The sequence below is a fragment of the Dama dama genome, chromosome 2 (genome assembly GCF_033118175.1).
Source record: "Dama dama isolate Ldn47 chromosome 2, ASM3311817v1, whole genome shotgun sequence".
NCBI lineage: Eukaryota > Metazoa > Chordata > Mammalia > Artiodactyla > Cervidae > Dama > Dama dama.
In genome coordinates this window covers 444678-459892 of record NC_083682.1, presented here as the reverse complement: position 1 = coordinate 459892, position 15215 = coordinate 444678, and the positions used below count along the sequence as shown (strand labels likewise).

General features: G+C 64.9%; 3 protein-coding genes across 14 annotated transcripts; all 3 read left to right on the top strand.

Moving 5' to 3' along the window:
- The first annotated feature begins 525 nt into the window (after window positions 1-525).
- SCT (secretin) lies at window positions 526-1531 on the top strand. The gene is made up of 4 exons (XM_061156264.1): window positions 526-605; window positions 704-805; window positions 1103-1195; window positions 1390-1531. Exons 1-4 carry the CDS (start codon window positions 529-531, stop codon window positions 1502-1504), a joined length of 387 nt encoding a protein of 128 aa, XP_061012247.1. The 5' UTR covers window positions 526-528; the 3' UTR covers window positions 1505-1531.
- A 2356-nt stretch (window positions 1532-3887) lies between these two features.
- CDHR5 (cadherin related family member 5) lies at window positions 3888-10880 on the top strand. 11 transcript variants are annotated; one of them, XM_061160516.1, is made up of 15 exons: window positions 3888-4046; window positions 4318-4493; window positions 4835-4885; window positions 6378-6470; window positions 6619-6720; window positions 6806-6916; window positions 7002-7172; window positions 7722-7812; window positions 7932-8029; window positions 8122-8322; window positions 8446-8559; window positions 8637-8721; window positions 8808-9335; window positions 9837-10045; window positions 10385-10880. In XM_061160516.1, the coding sequence occupies exons 1-15, from the start codon at window positions 3989-3991 to the stop codon at window positions 10787-10789; spliced, it is 2493 nt and encodes an 830-aa protein (XP_061016499.1). In that variant the 5' UTR covers window positions 3888-3988; the 3' UTR covers window positions 10790-10880. The 11 variants fall into 11 exon arrangements, with proteins under 11 accessions (XP_061016499.1, XP_061016516.1, XP_061016490.1 ...); XM_061160533.1 differs by having other exon boundaries at window positions 3889-4052; window positions 9876-10045; XM_061160507.1 differs by having other exon boundaries at window positions 3889-4052.
- Window positions 10881-11885: 1005 nt separating this feature from the next.
- IRF7 (interferon regulatory factor 7) lies at window positions 11886-15015 on the top strand. Of its 2 annotated transcripts, XM_061160606.1 has the most exons (9): window positions 11886-12043; window positions 12255-12535; window positions 12619-12781; window positions 12868-13075; window positions 13357-13412; window positions 13509-13686; window positions 13988-14515; window positions 14588-14706; window positions 14780-15012. In XM_061160606.1, the coding sequence occupies exons 2-9, from the start codon at window positions 12516-12518 to the stop codon at window positions 14945-14947; spliced, it is 1440 nt and encodes a 479-aa protein (XP_061016589.1). In that variant the 5' UTR covers window positions 11886-12043; window positions 12255-12515; the 3' UTR covers window positions 14948-15012. The 2 variants fall into 2 exon arrangements, with proteins under 2 accessions (XP_061016589.1, XP_061016598.1); XM_061160615.1 differs by lacking the exons at window positions 13357-13412; window positions 13509-13686 and having other exon boundaries at window positions 14780-15015.
- The last annotated feature ends 200 nt before the right edge of the window (window positions 15016-15215 follow it).

Genomic DNA, 15215 nt, shown 5'->3' with positions numbered 1-15215 from the left:
CTGGTCTCCCGCCTGGAGAAACGCACAGGAAGGCCCAGGCGCCCCAGGCCCTAGTCTCTCGCGGCCGCAGTGCCCACCCCCAACCGGCCTGCCGCTCCCCGCGCCCTGCCGCGTCCCAAGACTGGGGAAAGGTTACTCGGTCCGCGGCTTCGGGTGGCCTCGGCATGGGTCCCCTCCAGGCCCTCTGGACAGCCTCATCGGCCCTCCGCTGGCGCCTCTAAACTTCGCACAGGCCGTTCTCCCGCAGGTTCCGCCCCTCGCCCCCACAGGGGTCCCCCGGTCCCTGGGCGCCCGATCCCCGCCGGCCTGCCGAGGGGCGCCAAAGCGGCGCTAGGGGCGGGCGGGCTGCCGGGGCGACAGCTGGGGGGGCGGCCCTGACCTTCCCGCGCGATCGATGGGGCGCGGCTCTGGCGGCGCGGAGCCGGGGCGGCGCTGACCCCCGCCCGCCCGCCCGCCTCGCTCCCGCTCCGGGCGCCGCTATAAAGGGGCCTGGGCCTCGCGGCAGCTCATCCCTGCCCGGCGCACACCATGGCCACACTGGTCCTGCTGCTGCTGCTGCCGCCGCTGCTGCTCGGGGGCTGCGCCGCGCGCCCCGCGCCGCCCAGGTGAGCCTGCGGCCCCGGGGCCTGCTCCCACCCCCACACCCCATCCTGCCCCTGCCCGGCCCTGACCACCCGCGGCCGCCCTCCCGTCCCCTCCGCAGGGCCCCGCGACACTCGGACGGGACGTTCACGAGCGAGCTCAGCCGCCTAAGGGACAGCGCGCGACTGCAGCGGCTGCTGCAGGGCCTGGTGGGGAAGCGCAGGTGAGGGGCGGGGCCTGGTGGAGAAAACACAGGTGAGGGGCGGGGCCTGGTGGAGAAAACACAGGTGAGGGGCGGGGCCTGGTGGAGAAAACACAGGTGAGGGGCGGGGCCTGGAGGGGAAAGGCGGGCGCGGGGCTGGGCCTGGAGGAAAAACGCGGGTGAGGGGCGGGGCCTGGAGGGGGAAGGCGGGTGAGGAGCGGGGCCTGGTGGGGAGCGCCGGTGAGGGACTGGCGGGGGACAAGCAACGCGGTGGGGGAGCGCCCCGACTCCAGACTAACCCTGACTTGTGGGGGGCAGCGAGCAGGACGCAGAGAACGGCACAGCCTGGACCAAGTCTGCGGAGGGCCCGCTCTGCCTGCTGTGGTCGGACGCGCCCACCCTGCAGGCTTGGTGAGCAGTAGCGCTCCCCCCATCCCTCCTCCAGCGACTCCCTCCCTGAGGCGCCCTGGGTCTCGGGCACAACCGCGGTCCAGGAGCCTGGGAAGGGGATGCTGCGGCGCTGGTGACCAGAGAGGCCTGCTGTCCCCAGGCGGGCGTGGGCTCCCGCGCCAAGCCCCCAACCCTTAACCCGGCTGTCTCTGCAGGGCGCCCCTGAGGCCCCCCGAGGATCAAGCCTGGTCTTTCCAGCTGCCTCTTGCACTGAAGGCAGGCGTCATGGTGTCCAAGCCAGCCGTCCCGACTGCTGAGGGGACCCGATGAGGCCCTGAGGAAGAAGGACCCTCCAGCGGGGCCTGGACAGAGGAGGGGGTGGGAGGAGGGGGAGGGGTTGCATTTGGCACCAATAAAGGAGGAATTCAGACCCTAGCCCCGTGAACTCTCTCTGTGCACTGCGGTCTGGTAACCTCAAAGCTCCTGTGGGGCGCGGCTGTCCAGGGAAGGAGGATCCTGTCTCTGGAGTCTAGGGCCGTGGCCACGCCCAGCTGTCCTTTAAACCTGGGAAGCCAGCGAGGAGCTTCATCTGCCCACTTCCTGATCTGCTGCCCATCCCCTGGGCTCCCTGGAAGCTGGCTGCACCACTGTCATCCACACAGTAAACATTCAGAGACCGTGGGGGACTCACATGTCCCCCAGCTCCTTTCCCAGGGAGGGGGGCAGTGGTGAGGGGGCAAGGGTGTTGTTCTTCAGTCGCTCAGTCGTGTCTGACTCTCTGAGACCCCATGGACTGCAGCACACCAACCAGGCTCCCTTGTCCATCACCAACTCCTGGAGCTTGCTCAAACTCATGTCCATTGAGTCGGTGATGCCATTCAACCATCTCATCCTCTGTCTTCCCCTTCCCCTCCCGCCTTCAATCTTTCCCAGCATCAGGGTCTTTTCCAATGAGTCAGCTCTTCGCATTAGGTGGCCAAAGGATTGGAGTTTCAGCTTCAGCATCAGTCCTTCCAATTAATATTCAGGGTTGATTTCCTTTAGGATTAACTGGTTTGACCTTCTTGCAGTCCAAGCGACTCTCAAGAGACTTCAATACCACAGTTCAAAGGCACCAATTCTTCGGCACTCAGCCTTTTTTATTGTCCAACTCTCAGCTGGACATGAAAAACCATAGCTTTGACTATATGGACCTTTGTAGGCAAAGTAACATCTCTGTTTTTTAATATGCTGTCTAGGTTTGTCATAGCTTTTCTTCCAAGGAGCAAGCGTCTTAATTTCATGGCTGCAGTCATTGTCCAGAGTGATTTTCGAGCCCAGGAAAATAAAGTCTCTCTTTTTTCCCATTGTTTCCCCATCTATTTGCCAGGAAGTGATGGGACCAAATAAGGAGGGTAACAATATATAATCTTGATGTACTCCTTTCCCAATTTTGAACCAGTCCATTGTTCCATGTCTGGTTCTAACTTGCTTTTTGACCTGCATACAGGTTTGGCAGGAGGCAGGTAAGGTGGTCTGGTATTCCCATCTCTTTAAGAATTTTTCCACAGTCTACTGTGATCTGCACAGTCAAAGGCTTTGGTGTAGTCAATAAAGCAGAAGTAGATATTTTTCTGGAATTCTCTTGCTTTTCCTATGATCCAATGGATGTTGGCAATTTGATCTCTGGTTCTTCCGCCTTTTCTAAATCCAGCTTGGACATCTGGATGTTCTCAGTTCACGTATTCTTGAAGCCTAGCAAGGGGCAAGGACGGGGCAGGGAGGCTTAGCTGAGCAGGAAGAAGTGACAGGCAGGAGCCATTGCCCAGGAGGCCACTCCCCAGTAGGAGGACCTGAGCATGATCTCAGCCCCGCAGCCCAGCCTGCTGTCTGGCCGAGCGCCTTGACCACCCAGGGCCTGTGGGGCAGGGCCGGTGATGACACCCCAAGAAGTGCTGGGGTTGCAGGAGGCCTTGGAGGACCAGGGGTGCAGGCAGGGCTGTTTCGGGAAGGTGTTTTAGGCCAGGAGGTGGGGAAGACTCCACCCCACACTGTATCACAGCAGGCCCTTCTCCCCTTCTGGACCCCACCCTTTGGTGTCTCCCACCTACCAAGCTTAGGTGGCCAAGGAAATGGAGGCAGAATGCTTGGGGACCTGGGCTAAGGTTCCTCACCAGGATGCCCCTCTTTTGGCACCCAGGGTGTACCCCCAGAGCTGCCAGCTGCCCCTGGAACACTGCCATCTCTGTCACTGTGGGCTCACCCAGCCTTGCCTGGAGGAAGCCAGCTTGTTTCTGGGACTGGCAGGGGAGTCCCTGGGACATGAATAACCTTCCCCTTCCAGACCTAGAGGGTTGAGTAGGGGAGAGGAGGTGGGCCTGGACCTCACGGGGCTGACTACTGGCTCTGTCCTGTGATGGTTCTGGCAGAGGAGCCCAGCAGAGGGACATCCCACATGCGGGGGACACAGTGAGCACAGAAGCCAGTCCCCCCCGGCCCCCCAGTCCAGGCCCCGGTTCCCACTCCCCCTGCCCAGCTGTGAGCTCCTCTGTCTCAGGGTCTGTGGGGCGAGAGCCGTCAGCCCCTGCACATGGCCTGGATCTGGTCTCCCCCTCTTGGCGGTCAGAGGGGCCTGGCTGGCGGCCTACGGGGGCCCCCTTGGTGGAGGCCAGGCCTGTGGCCTGGCGGTTGTAAAGGACCATAAAGTGGGGCGGCGCCTGGCGGGGGCGAAGGTCACCCGGGAGGAGACTGCGCCAGGCAGCACCGGGCGGCTCAGTGGGTCCTGGACAGCAGACAGGCTCGGACCCTCCACGGCCGCCCGCCGCCACCGCCCAGATGGGGACGTGGGTCCTGCTGCTCCCGCTGCTGTTTGCAGCTGCGGCCCAGGCCCAGGGTACAGGTGTGGAGGGGACAGGGGGCGCTGGGCGGGGCGCGGGGCCCTGGGCGGGGCGCCGGGGGGCTGGCCAGTGGGCGGGGGGCGGGCCAGCGGGCAGGGGGCTAGGCGGGGCGCGGGGGTCTGACCAGCAGGCAGGGGCCTGGGCGGGGCACGGGGGGCTGACCAGCGGGCAGGGGGCTGGGCGGGGCGCCAGGGGCTGGCTAGAGGGCAGGGGGCTGGGCGGGGCGCAGGGGGCTGGCAGCACCGACCCTTCCTCCCCAACGTCCAGTCTGCTCCGTGAACAAGACGTCCCTCACAGTCAAGGAGAACACGAACCCCGGGGAGCCCCTCCTGGACATCTACGTCCCCGAGGGCCAGCAGGTGACCCTTGGACCCTCGTCCACCCTTTTTGCGTTTCGGATCCAGGGGAATCAGCTGTTTCTCAACGTGACCCCGGACTATGAGGTGCGGACAGCGGACCCAGGTTGGCCGTGCCCGTGGGGGCGGCAGGGACGCCCTGTGGGACCCACCTGGGCACTGACACTCCTCCCCAGAGAGGGGCTCTCTGGGCATCTCTGGGTCTCAGTTTGCCCAGGGGCCTTCGGGCCCCCAGGCTTTGCTGAAGGCCTGGTCTCTGGGGCGGGCCCCTCAGGGAGTGAAGCTGCTGGGCCCTGATGCCCACTGGACGAAGGGCAGGGGACAGGACCCCGAGCCAGCACCTGCCGTGCTCCGTCTCCTCAGCTGGGAGATGGGGACAGTCAGCGGGGCCAGCCGGTCAGGTGAGTCCCATGCCCACCCCCTCACAGGCGAACACAATGCTGCTGGCTCACCTGGAGTGCAGGAGCGGGGACGCCGTGGTGAGTGCACCCCCAGACCCCTCCCACCACCCCTGACGTCAGAGAGCCCTGGCCTGAACCTCTGTGCTCCACCCTGCCTGGCCTCGGTCACTCCCTGCTGACCCCGCCCGGTGGCGTGTGTTCAGATGTCACCTCTGTGCCAGCAAGGCCACACTGCCTCCAACGGACTGTGCCTCGAGCTCCCAACCCTAGCCCAGTGGGTCCCCCAAGCCCACCGGAGAGGCACCCCGCCCGCCAGCTCCATCCTCCCCTCCCCCGTCCCTCCCCAGCAAATCTGCTGCCTCTGCCTCAGGCCAGGTCCTGCGCACCCCGGGCGTCCACCTGGGGCCCTGTCAGCAGCATCTTCCAGCCGGTCCTTGACTCCCCCCGTGGCCCCACCGAGCCCAGGGTGCCGCAGGAGAAGGAGTCTTTCCTGTAAAGGGATCCCGAGCGGGGTCCCCGCCTCCCGAATGAAGCGAATCAAGGCAGAACGGTGCCCGCCCCCAGCCGGCTCCCTGGATAGACACGTCCTCGGAGAGGCGCCCACCCTTGCGCTCCCTCCCCCGAAGCAGCTGGCTCTTCGGTTTTCCCTGAGTCCCGTGGGTGCCCGCAGCCGACATCACAGCGCACCACGGAGACCTCAGGATGAGCCTCTAAAAGATAAGGCTGCTTCTTAACGGCTCCGCTCCCACGGTGATGCTGTCACCCCAGGGAAGGCAGGGACCCCTCAGCAGTATGACACCCCGCGTCCCCACTCCCCTGGGGCCAGAGGCGTCTGTGACAGTTTCTTGCCTGAATCGAGTCACCAGCAAGGCCCACCTAGAGCAGCTGCTGAGGTTGCTCCCGCGTCCCTTTCACTCTTCGGGTTTCCTGATTTCCCCTGTTTCATGTTTGAAGAAATTTGATTGTTTTGCCATTTTCCTCCTTTTGGGGCTTTGCTGGTCGCACCCCACAAGGCCTGTGTTATTTTTCTCCAGGTCATCCACACCTCTGTCTGTACTTTTTATTTATTTTTAATCTTTATTTTTATTTATTTACCTGCACCTGGTCTTAGTTGTGGCACACGGGGTCTTTAGCTGCCGCATGTGGGATCTATTAACAGTTCCCTGAAAGAAAAGAAAGTGAAAGTCGCATCTGACTCTCTGTGACCCCGTGGACTATATAGTCCATGGAATTCTCCAGGCCAGAATACTGGAGTGGGCAGCCTTTCCCTTCTCCAGGGGATCTGCCCAACCCAGGGATCGAACGCAGGTCTCCCGCATTGTGGGCGGATTCTTTACCAGCTGAGCCACAAGGGACTGGGGATCAAACCCGGGCCCCCTGTGTTGGGAGCTCGGAGTCTCAGTCACTGGACTACTGGGGAAGTCCCACACTTCTGTGCTTTTAAAATCACTTTCTGTTCCCTGTCTGTAGCACCTGGAGCAGGAGCCCCAGGTGGAGAGCTGTCTGGGGTGCACCCCAGCATCCGGAATGAGCTCACCCGGCCTGGCCGGGGACCTTCTCCCTCCCCCAGGTGACTCAGCTGAAGGTGTTTGTGTCCGTGCTGGATGTCAATGACAACCCGCCCAGGTTCCCCTATGAGACCAAGGTCTGGGAAGTGCCTGAGGTGAGCGGGAGGGGGCGGTGGCCGGTACCATCTGGGGCATCTGGAGGCCAGGGTCTCAGCCTGGGGGTCAGGGTGATGGGGCATCTGGAGGCCGGGGTCTGAGCCTGGGGGTCAGGGTCACGGCCAGACCAGCCCATCCGTCCCCCAGGACACTCGGGTGAACACCACCGTCATCTCAGAGACAGAATTGGAGGCCCAGGACCAGGACAAAGACTATGTCCTTTTCTACACCCTCCAAGAGGTCACCCTGGTCAGTGCTCCCAGCTCCCTGCTCTGGGCACCGCTCCCCCCCCACCCCGGTGCATCCTCCCCGGCTGAGTCCCCTACCTCCCTAGGGTGCCAGCAGCTTCTTCTCCCTGGTGGGTGTGAACCGACCAGCACTGCGGCTGGACCGGTCACTGGACTTGGAGAGGTGGCCGAACATGACCTTCCGGCTGCTGGCCCGGGTGAGCAGGCCACTCCCGCCCACGGCCCTGCTCGCGGCCTCAGCCCCCAGCGCCGGGGCCTGACCGCAGGGCGGGGCTGTTGCAGGACACACAGAATGAGACCACGGAGCCCAGCCACACAGCCACAGCCACCTTGGTCCTGGAGGTGCAGCCCGTCGACCTGCGGCCCCCCTGGTTCCTGCCCTGCAGCTACTCGGATGCTTTTGTCTGCATCCATGCCCAGTACCGTGGGGCTGTGCCCACCGGCCATAGACTGGTACCGGGGGACCCCAAGGAGCAGGGTGGCAGGGGCGCGGGGCCTGGCTGCCGGGGGCCGGAGTGCTTGTCATTTTCAAGGAAGAGTGAACATTCTTTCATAAACCAATCTTGCCCCAGGCCATGGTGGCCAGGGCCTCTGAAATGCCAGTGAGGGAACTGGGTCCAGTTGTCCTCAGGGCACAGCCAGATAGCCCCCTGGGACCCCGCGAGTGGCAGTGGGCTGGGGGAGGATGCTGGGGAGGCTTGGGGGCCATTGAGGCGCCGGAGGGCAGCGGGGCCTGGCACGGCCACCAGGTGCACCCTCCCGTCCATGAGTGCTGCCTCTTGAGACAGACATGCATGTTCAGATTGATCCAGTGTCTCTGGGCAAACTGACTCATTAGCACCAGATCCAAGGAGCTGCGGTGGAGGGTCGTGCCGGACGCCTGGGCTGTGTCCCTGGCTGCCCACGGGTAGCGACCCCCGGCCGCCTGGAGGGGCGTAGGGATGCCAAGCAGAGGCCACAGCACCAGCCCCAAGGGGTCCTCGCCCCTCCCTATTCCCACAGCCAGGCCCCCTCATCCTGCATCCTGGGCCCGTCTATGCTGTGGACGGGGACCGGGGCATCGACCAGCCCATCAAGTACAGCATCATCAGTGGTGAGTGGGCAGCAGCCCCCAACTTCCCTCTCCAGGGAACATCTTGAGCCCATCCCTACGTGGGCAGACCTCAGGCCTCCAGAGGGGACCCAGGCCAAACACTCCCTCCGTCCTCTCAGGAAACGAGGACAGCACGTTCTCCATCAGTGCCGACTCGGGCAACCTCACCATGACCAAGAGCATCCCCAACGCCAAGACCTTCCTTCTGGTGGTCAAGGTTTGTGCCCGCACGAGGCCCTGCTCGGGCCCACAGCTATAGGACACGCTGTTCAAGGACTAGCTGGTCACTGTTGTCTCCCAAACCCCCAGGGCGAGCAGGCTGATAACACCCGATACTCCGTGACCCAGGTCACGGTGGAGGCCCGGAACGCCAACGGGAGCGTGCCCCACTTCACCCAGAGCCTGTATCGTGGCACTGTGGGGCTTGGCTCCGGGGTGGGCGTGGTCATCAAGGATGCAGCTGACCCCTCCCAGCCGCTGAGGATCCGGGCCCAGGACCCTGAATTCCCAGTAGGCACCGCCTGTTCCTTTGGTCTGCCTGGCCTCCTGCTGGCGGCGGGGGGCGGGGGGTGGGCGCGGATGGAGCAGTTTGCGGAGCAGCCTGGGCCCAGGACTAACTGGGGCCACATCTAGGACCTCAACTCAGCCATCACGTATCAAATCACCAACAACTCCAACTTCCGAATGGAAGGAGAAGTGGTCCTGACTGCTGCCTCACTGGAGCAAGCCGGGGTCTTCTATGCCGAGGTGAGAGGTGGGCAGCGGTCTCCGAGGGCCAGGGGTTCAATTGGAGCCCAGGAGGGACAAACCCCGTTCCTGTCCAGGTCAAGGCCAATAACACAGTGACTTCAGGCACAGCTGCCACAGTCGTGGAGATTCAGGTCTCAGAACAGGAGCCCTCTCCCACAGGTGAGCCTCCCAAGGACCCCAGGTTGGCAGGGGGAGGGCTCCTTTTTGGGGGCAGTGGCGAGTCCGAGCCCTGTCCCTGGCCCCAGGCCCCCCAGGCCCCCCCACGTCCCCAGAGACGGCAGGAACTACCAGACCCTCGAGCAGCACCACTTCGGAAGTCCCCCGGCCCCCTGAGCCCTCTCAGGGGTCCTCCACGACCAGCTCTGGAGGAGACGCGGGCCCGCAGCCCTCCCCAGGCACCACTCTGGGGCCACCGGCCGCCTCCACGCCTGCGGGGCCCCCCAGTGGGGGAGCCAGCCCCACCCCCCCCGCAGCCTCACCCAGCGGGGGCTCAGCAACCAGACCCTCAAGCGGCCCCACTTCAGAAGCCCCCCAGCCCCCTGAGCCCTCTCAGGGGTCCTCCACGACCAGCTCTGGGGGGGACACTGGCCCACACCCCTCTTCAGGCACTACTCTGGGGCCACCGGCCTCCTCCACGCCTGGGGGGCCCCCCAGTGGGGGAACCAGCTCCCCCCCCACCTCAGCCTCACCCAGCGGGGGCTCAGCACAGACCTCAAAACCAGGAACCTCTCCACCGACGTCCCCTGGGTCCAGCAGGAGCACCTGGACTCCAGGTAGCACCCCCATTACCCTTGAGTCACCCTTATGCTCCCTGACTCATGACTGGGTCATCACCGTGGGGCACAGTTGACCCCAGGTCAGCCCAGCATGACTATGAAACCCCAAGGGAGGTCTGTTCCGGTCTGGGGGAGAGACAGGTCCTAAGGGTGCCAGGAGTTAAACTGGAGAAGGTGTGGGGGTTGGGGCAGAGCCCAGATTCGGGGTTCAGTGACCCCCAGTTCCCAGGGTCATTCAGTCCACGGGCCCCGTGCCGCCCACATCTCCTTGCTGGAATAGTGGCTCCCTTAGCCTCCCACTTGGAACTGGCGGGCACTGACGCCCCCCTCCCCACCCTCTCCAGCAGCTGGGCCTATTGGGCTCCCTGTGGGGGATCAGTGTACCCACCCCTGGGAACCTCAGCCCTTGGTGCCAGGCCTGGCCTGCCCTCAGGGTGTCCTGAGCTTCCCGCAGTTCAGCCTGGGACTGCTTGGGGTGTGAGAGTAAGTGGGAAGCAGTCACATTGCCCGCAGGGACATCTGAAACAACCCGAACAGAAGGCAGGCCAGATGGAGGCCAGGCTGGGGACCGACGCTTCTCGGAGGGAGAGATGGCGGTACTGGGTGGAGTGCTGGGTGCAGCGCTCCTCTTGGCTCTGATCGCCCTCACGGTCCTCGTCTACAAGCACTACGGCCACCGACTCATATGCAGCTCTGGCCGAGTGCTGGTGAGGCTCTGGGCATAGGGGCAGGAGCTGGAGGGCCAGGAGAGGGGGGTGCAGAGTCGCAACTGGAGACGCGACAGAGAGCAGCTGGAGACGGCGGGGTGGTGGAGAGGGGCAGGATGGAGAGCTGGGCAGCGTGAGGCAGGGGTCAGCGTGGGAGACGGAGGGAGGCCGGTGGTCAGCGTGGGAGATGGGGCGCAGAGGCGAGGAGAGCGGGGTGGGGACGCCACAAAGACTGGGGAGCAGGGTGGAGGGGCAGAGCGCCCGTCCCCCAGTGTCGGGGGGCAAGGTGGCCAAGCCCAGCTGGCAGCTGGCTGACTGCCGGCTCCTGCCCACCCCTAGGAGCCGCAGCCTCAAGGCTTTGACAACCAGGCTTTCCTCAACGACTCCGACGACGCCAACTGGGCGCCGGCGCCTAGCCCTTCACCCAGCCACGCCCAGCCGGCGCCCCCGGAGCCCAAGCCGCCCAGCCCTGAGACCCCGCGTCGGGTCCCAGAGGCCCCTGCGACGGCCGCGGACGGGGGCAGCCCGGCGGCCGTGAGGTCCATCCTGACAAAGGAGCGGCGGCCTGAGGGCGGCTACAAGGCCGTGTGGTTCGGAGAGGACATCGGCGCGGAGGCTGACGTGGTGGTTCTCAACACGCCCGCCTCGGAAGCCGGCGGCGCTGGCGACTCTGGCAGCGAGGGCAGCGGCGACGAGGCTGCGGATGCCCAAGACGCGCCTGGTACCGACTCCATTCACTTCTAACGCCGCCTCCCCCCAGAGTCTGGACCCCGAGAGTCGACTTGGTGGCTGTCCCCACACTCCACCGCGCAGAATAAAACATTTTCGGCTCTGCGGGGACGCGTGGCGTCTGCTGGCCGCCAGGGGCGCTGTGGGAGCCGCGAGGGGCGGGCGGGTCCCGGCACTGCTCTGAGCGCCAGGCGCCGGTTCCCGGAAACCACATGCTGCGCGAGGGGCTTCCCAGGCTTGGTGCCAGCTGGTGGCCAGGAAGTTCCTCTCCTGGTCTGACCACGGCCGACTCGACATGGAGATTCTTCGTCTGGGGGAGGCTGAGAAGCCACCTGACCAGAAGCCCCCTCAAGGACTCGTGTGGGAGGGCGTGGGCTCCAGGACCATCCGGAGGGTCACACTGCGGCACCTGTGGCCACAGTGAGGGCAGTAAACGCTCTGGGGCGCCCGCGGAGGCACCTGGTCCAGGTGGCTGGACCGATTGGCGGTGGGGGGTGTGGCTCAGAACGACGGTGGCCACGAGCCTAGGGTGGCACGTGGAGCTGGTGCGTGCACAGAACAGAGGCTATGGACGGACGGAACCCAGAGTCACGGAGTTGGGGCCCGAATCCCCTGACTGGTTTCCTCGGGGCGGCCCTCAGGCAAGACTTCCGCCCCCCGACCACTACCGTTCCTTCCGGGTCGCCGGTGTTTTTCCATCCCTTTCCAAGTATTTTAATCTCGGCAGTATTTGAGTATTCTTTGTGTGTGTGTGTGTGTATTCTTGCCTGAGTGTCACCGGATAAGAATCCAAAGAGCGCGGCCGCAGCCCCTCCCACGCGCCCATCACCCGCTCTTCCGCTCTGCGATGCGACAGGTTTTGTTTCTGGAACCCCCGCCTTATCCCACGGCCTCTCCCGGGACGCTGGTTGCTGGCCCCAGCCCCCGCTGCGCTGGGTGAGCGAGGGGAGCAGCTGGGCCGCACCGGGGCTGAGTCCAGGGTCGCCGGGACCCCCCGTGCCGCCTCCCGCCGCAGCGGAAGAGCACGACCTGCGCACCTGCGCTCGGCCCGGCCCCCGGCGCACGTGACTCCCTCCACGGTCCCTGGAGCCCCGCCCCTTCCCGGCCCCGCCCCGGCCCGCCACTATAAAGGTGCTCGCTCGCGAGCCCCAGGGGAGCAATCTCCCCACGGGTGACTCCTGAGCCAGGTACTGGGAGACCCAACTCGGGAAGAACCCGAGTGAAGGCCTCGTCGGACTCCGGGGTCTATTCCCGGAGCAGTGACCGGAGGTAGGCCGGAGGCACAGGTCCGGGACGCGCTTCGCGGAGCAGTGACCAGGAGGGGGCGGGCTGCACGGATGACGGCGCGGGGCCCGGGTCCGGGACTCGGGGACCTGGACGGGGAGGTGGCGGTGACGCGCGGGGCGTGGCGGGTTAGGTTTCGTTTTTCCGCAACGCCGGGTTTCGTTTTCCTGCGGCCGTTCCCGTCACGCCCCCGTAGGGTCCAGCTCGGACGCCGGCTCAAAACCTGTGACGCCTCGTGCGCGCGCCGGCCACATCCAGCGCGGTCTTGGCCAGGACTCACCTCCGCAACCCTGTGACGCGAAGCCCGCTTCTGCGACCTCTAACACCCGGGACTACCTGTGGAGACTCACAGACAACCCTCCTCTCTCCTGCGCCAACCCTCAACCGCCCCGCGACCCCAGCCCTCTGCGCGGAGGGCGTGCCGCTCTCTCCAGGCCTAGCCTTTGCGGAGGGACCAATGGCCGAGGCTCCAGACCGGTGAGCCCGCCTGCCTGCCCCGTGCCGGCCCCACGCCCCCGGCGGCCCCCGTGCGCCCTGACACCTGGCTGCTCCGCCCGCAGGGGAACCCCGCGCGTGCTCTTTGGAGACTGGCTTCTGCGCGAGGTCAGCAGCGGCCGCTATGAGGGGCTACGGTGGCTGGACGCAGCCCGAACGCGCTTCCGCGTACCCTGGAAGCATTTCGCGCGGAAGGACCTGGGTGAGGCCGATTCGCGCATCTTTAAGGTGAGACCCCAGCTCGGCCCGGGAAGGGGAGGGCCGGCCCCGGTCCGCATGTCCAGGCCACGTGCTCCACACTCTGTCTTTCTCAGGCCTGGGCCGTGGCCCGTGGCCGGTGGCCGCCCCGCAGCGGTGGAAGCGCCCTGCCGATCCCTGAGAGTGCTCTGCGGGCCTCCTGGAAAACCAACTTCCGCTGCGCGCTGCGTAGCACGCAGCGCTTTGTGATGTTGGAAGACAACTCGGGGGACCCTACCGACCCTCATAAGGTGTACAAGATCAGCTCCGAGCCGGGGGACCGAGGTGAGGAAGGCCAGGGGGTGCTGCCGGCAGGGGGACTGTGCTGTGTCCTAGGAGTAGCTGCTAAGTCAGATTTTAGGTTTTAGAAACTGGCGCTGGAGAAGCTGGTGCCAGATTATTAGGGGGGTGGCAGGACTGGAGTGAAGGGGTCTGTGTGAGAGGAAGCGGATGGGCCCGCTGGGGCTTGTGAAGGGGAAGCGCAGCCCAACTTCCGGAAGCAAGGGGGGATTGACATCCAGGCGCCTCACTTCAGTGTTTCCCCAACCCTAATTCTCCCTCAAAAGGCCTAGGCTTTGACCAGGGGGATGACAAGGCCCTAGAAGATGCCCCATCTGCAAGGGTAAGGCCCCTTTGCACTCCTGCATCTTGGGTTGGGGCTGCTCCCTTCCTGGGCCTGGGGGCAGCTCATTTATGATGTCGCTGTCCTCTAATGCAGGGTGGGCTCCCTGGGCCATGCCTGGCAGCAGATACTGGTGAGAGCCTGGGGCACCAGCTGAACCCTGAACCCTGCCCCCCAAGCCTAGCTGGAGATGCCGGGGACCTCTTGATCCAGGCGCTGCAGCAGAGCTGCTTGGAGGACCATCTGCTGGATCTGATCCCCTCAGAGGCTCCTGGTGAGGGCCTGTTGCAGGGGGTGGGCGGTGCTCTACCCTGCAGGGACAGGCAAGGCAGCAGAGTGCCTGGAGAGAGAGGGTGGGCCCAGGGGAGGGGCTGCCTGGCAGGGATGGTGCTGGTCACAGCTGGGCCAGTATAGCTGGGCCTCTGCAGGCCCAGAGCCCTCTGCTTGGGAGCTGTACCTGCCACAGAGAAGGTGGGGCCTCCAGCCTCAGGCCACAGCCCCAGGAGCCAGGGAACGTGTGGGAAAGGGAGGAGCTGGGGGCCCAGGTGTCAGCTCAGACTTCTCTTCCTTTCCAGATGCAGGCCCACCGCCAGAGCCCTGGCAGCCCCCAGAGGCGGAGCCCCACATGGAAGCCTCTGCCAGTGCCTGCACCCCGATGGCAGGGGAGCCGCCCCTGGCTGGCCCTGGCTGCTCACAGCTTGGTCTGCAGCCAGAACCCAGCCTAGGGGCCCTGGACTTGACCATCCTGTATAAAGGCCGCACGGTGCTGCAGGAGGTGGTGGGGCGTCCGAGCTGTGTGCTCCTGTACGGCCCCCCTGGTGTAGCTGGAGAGGCTTCAGGGCCCCAGCGGGTCGCCTTCCCCAGCCCTGCCGAGCTGCCCGACCAGAAACAGCTCCACTACACAGAGACGCTGCTGCAGCACGTGGCCCCGGGCCTACAGCTGGAGCTCCGGGGGCTGTGGCTGTGGGCCCGGCGCCTGGGCAAGTGCAAAGTCTACTGGGAGGTGGGGGGGCCCCTGGGCTCAGCAAGCGCCTCCACCCCCGCTCGCCTGCTGCCCAGGGATTGTGACACACCCATCTTTGACTTTGGCACCTTCTTCCAAGGTTAGTGAAGCACCTGCTCTGGGGCTGTGGGCCCTCTGTGCCCCACCCCCTCACCAGAGCCCTGTTCCACAGAACTAGTGGAGTTCCGGGCCCGGCAGCGCCTCGGCTCCCCGCACTACACCATCTACCTGGGCTTCGGGCAGGACCTATCGGTGGGGAGGCCCAAGGAGAAGAGCCTGGTCCTGGTGAAGGTGAGGGGCCGGGTCCCTGGGAGCGGGAGGCTGCACACAGCCCCCACCTGGCCTGACAGCACCCTACCCGCAGCTGGAGCCATGGCTGTGCCGGACGTACCTGGAGGCTGTGCAACGCGAAGGTGTGTCCTCCCTGGACAGTGGCAGCCTCAGCCTCTGCCTCTCCAGCTCCAACAGTCTCTACGAGGACCTGGAGCACTTCCTGGAGCATTTCATGATGGAAGTGGAGCAAGCTGCCTAGGCCAGACCCCCAACCCCTCCCAATCCAATAAAAAGATCCTAAGGGGACTTCGCTGGCAGTCCAGTGGTTGACTCCACACTTCCAATGCAGGGGACACAGGTTCAATCCCTGGTTGGGGAACTAAGATCCTACATGCCACACAGCTCAGCCAAGAAAAAAAAAAGCTTCTAAGAACCACACCAGTGTCCACTAGGGGTAGGCTTGAAGCTCGGACTCTGGAGGGGCATCGTGGATTCAGCGGACCACACTGTGGGCCCCGCCCCCCACA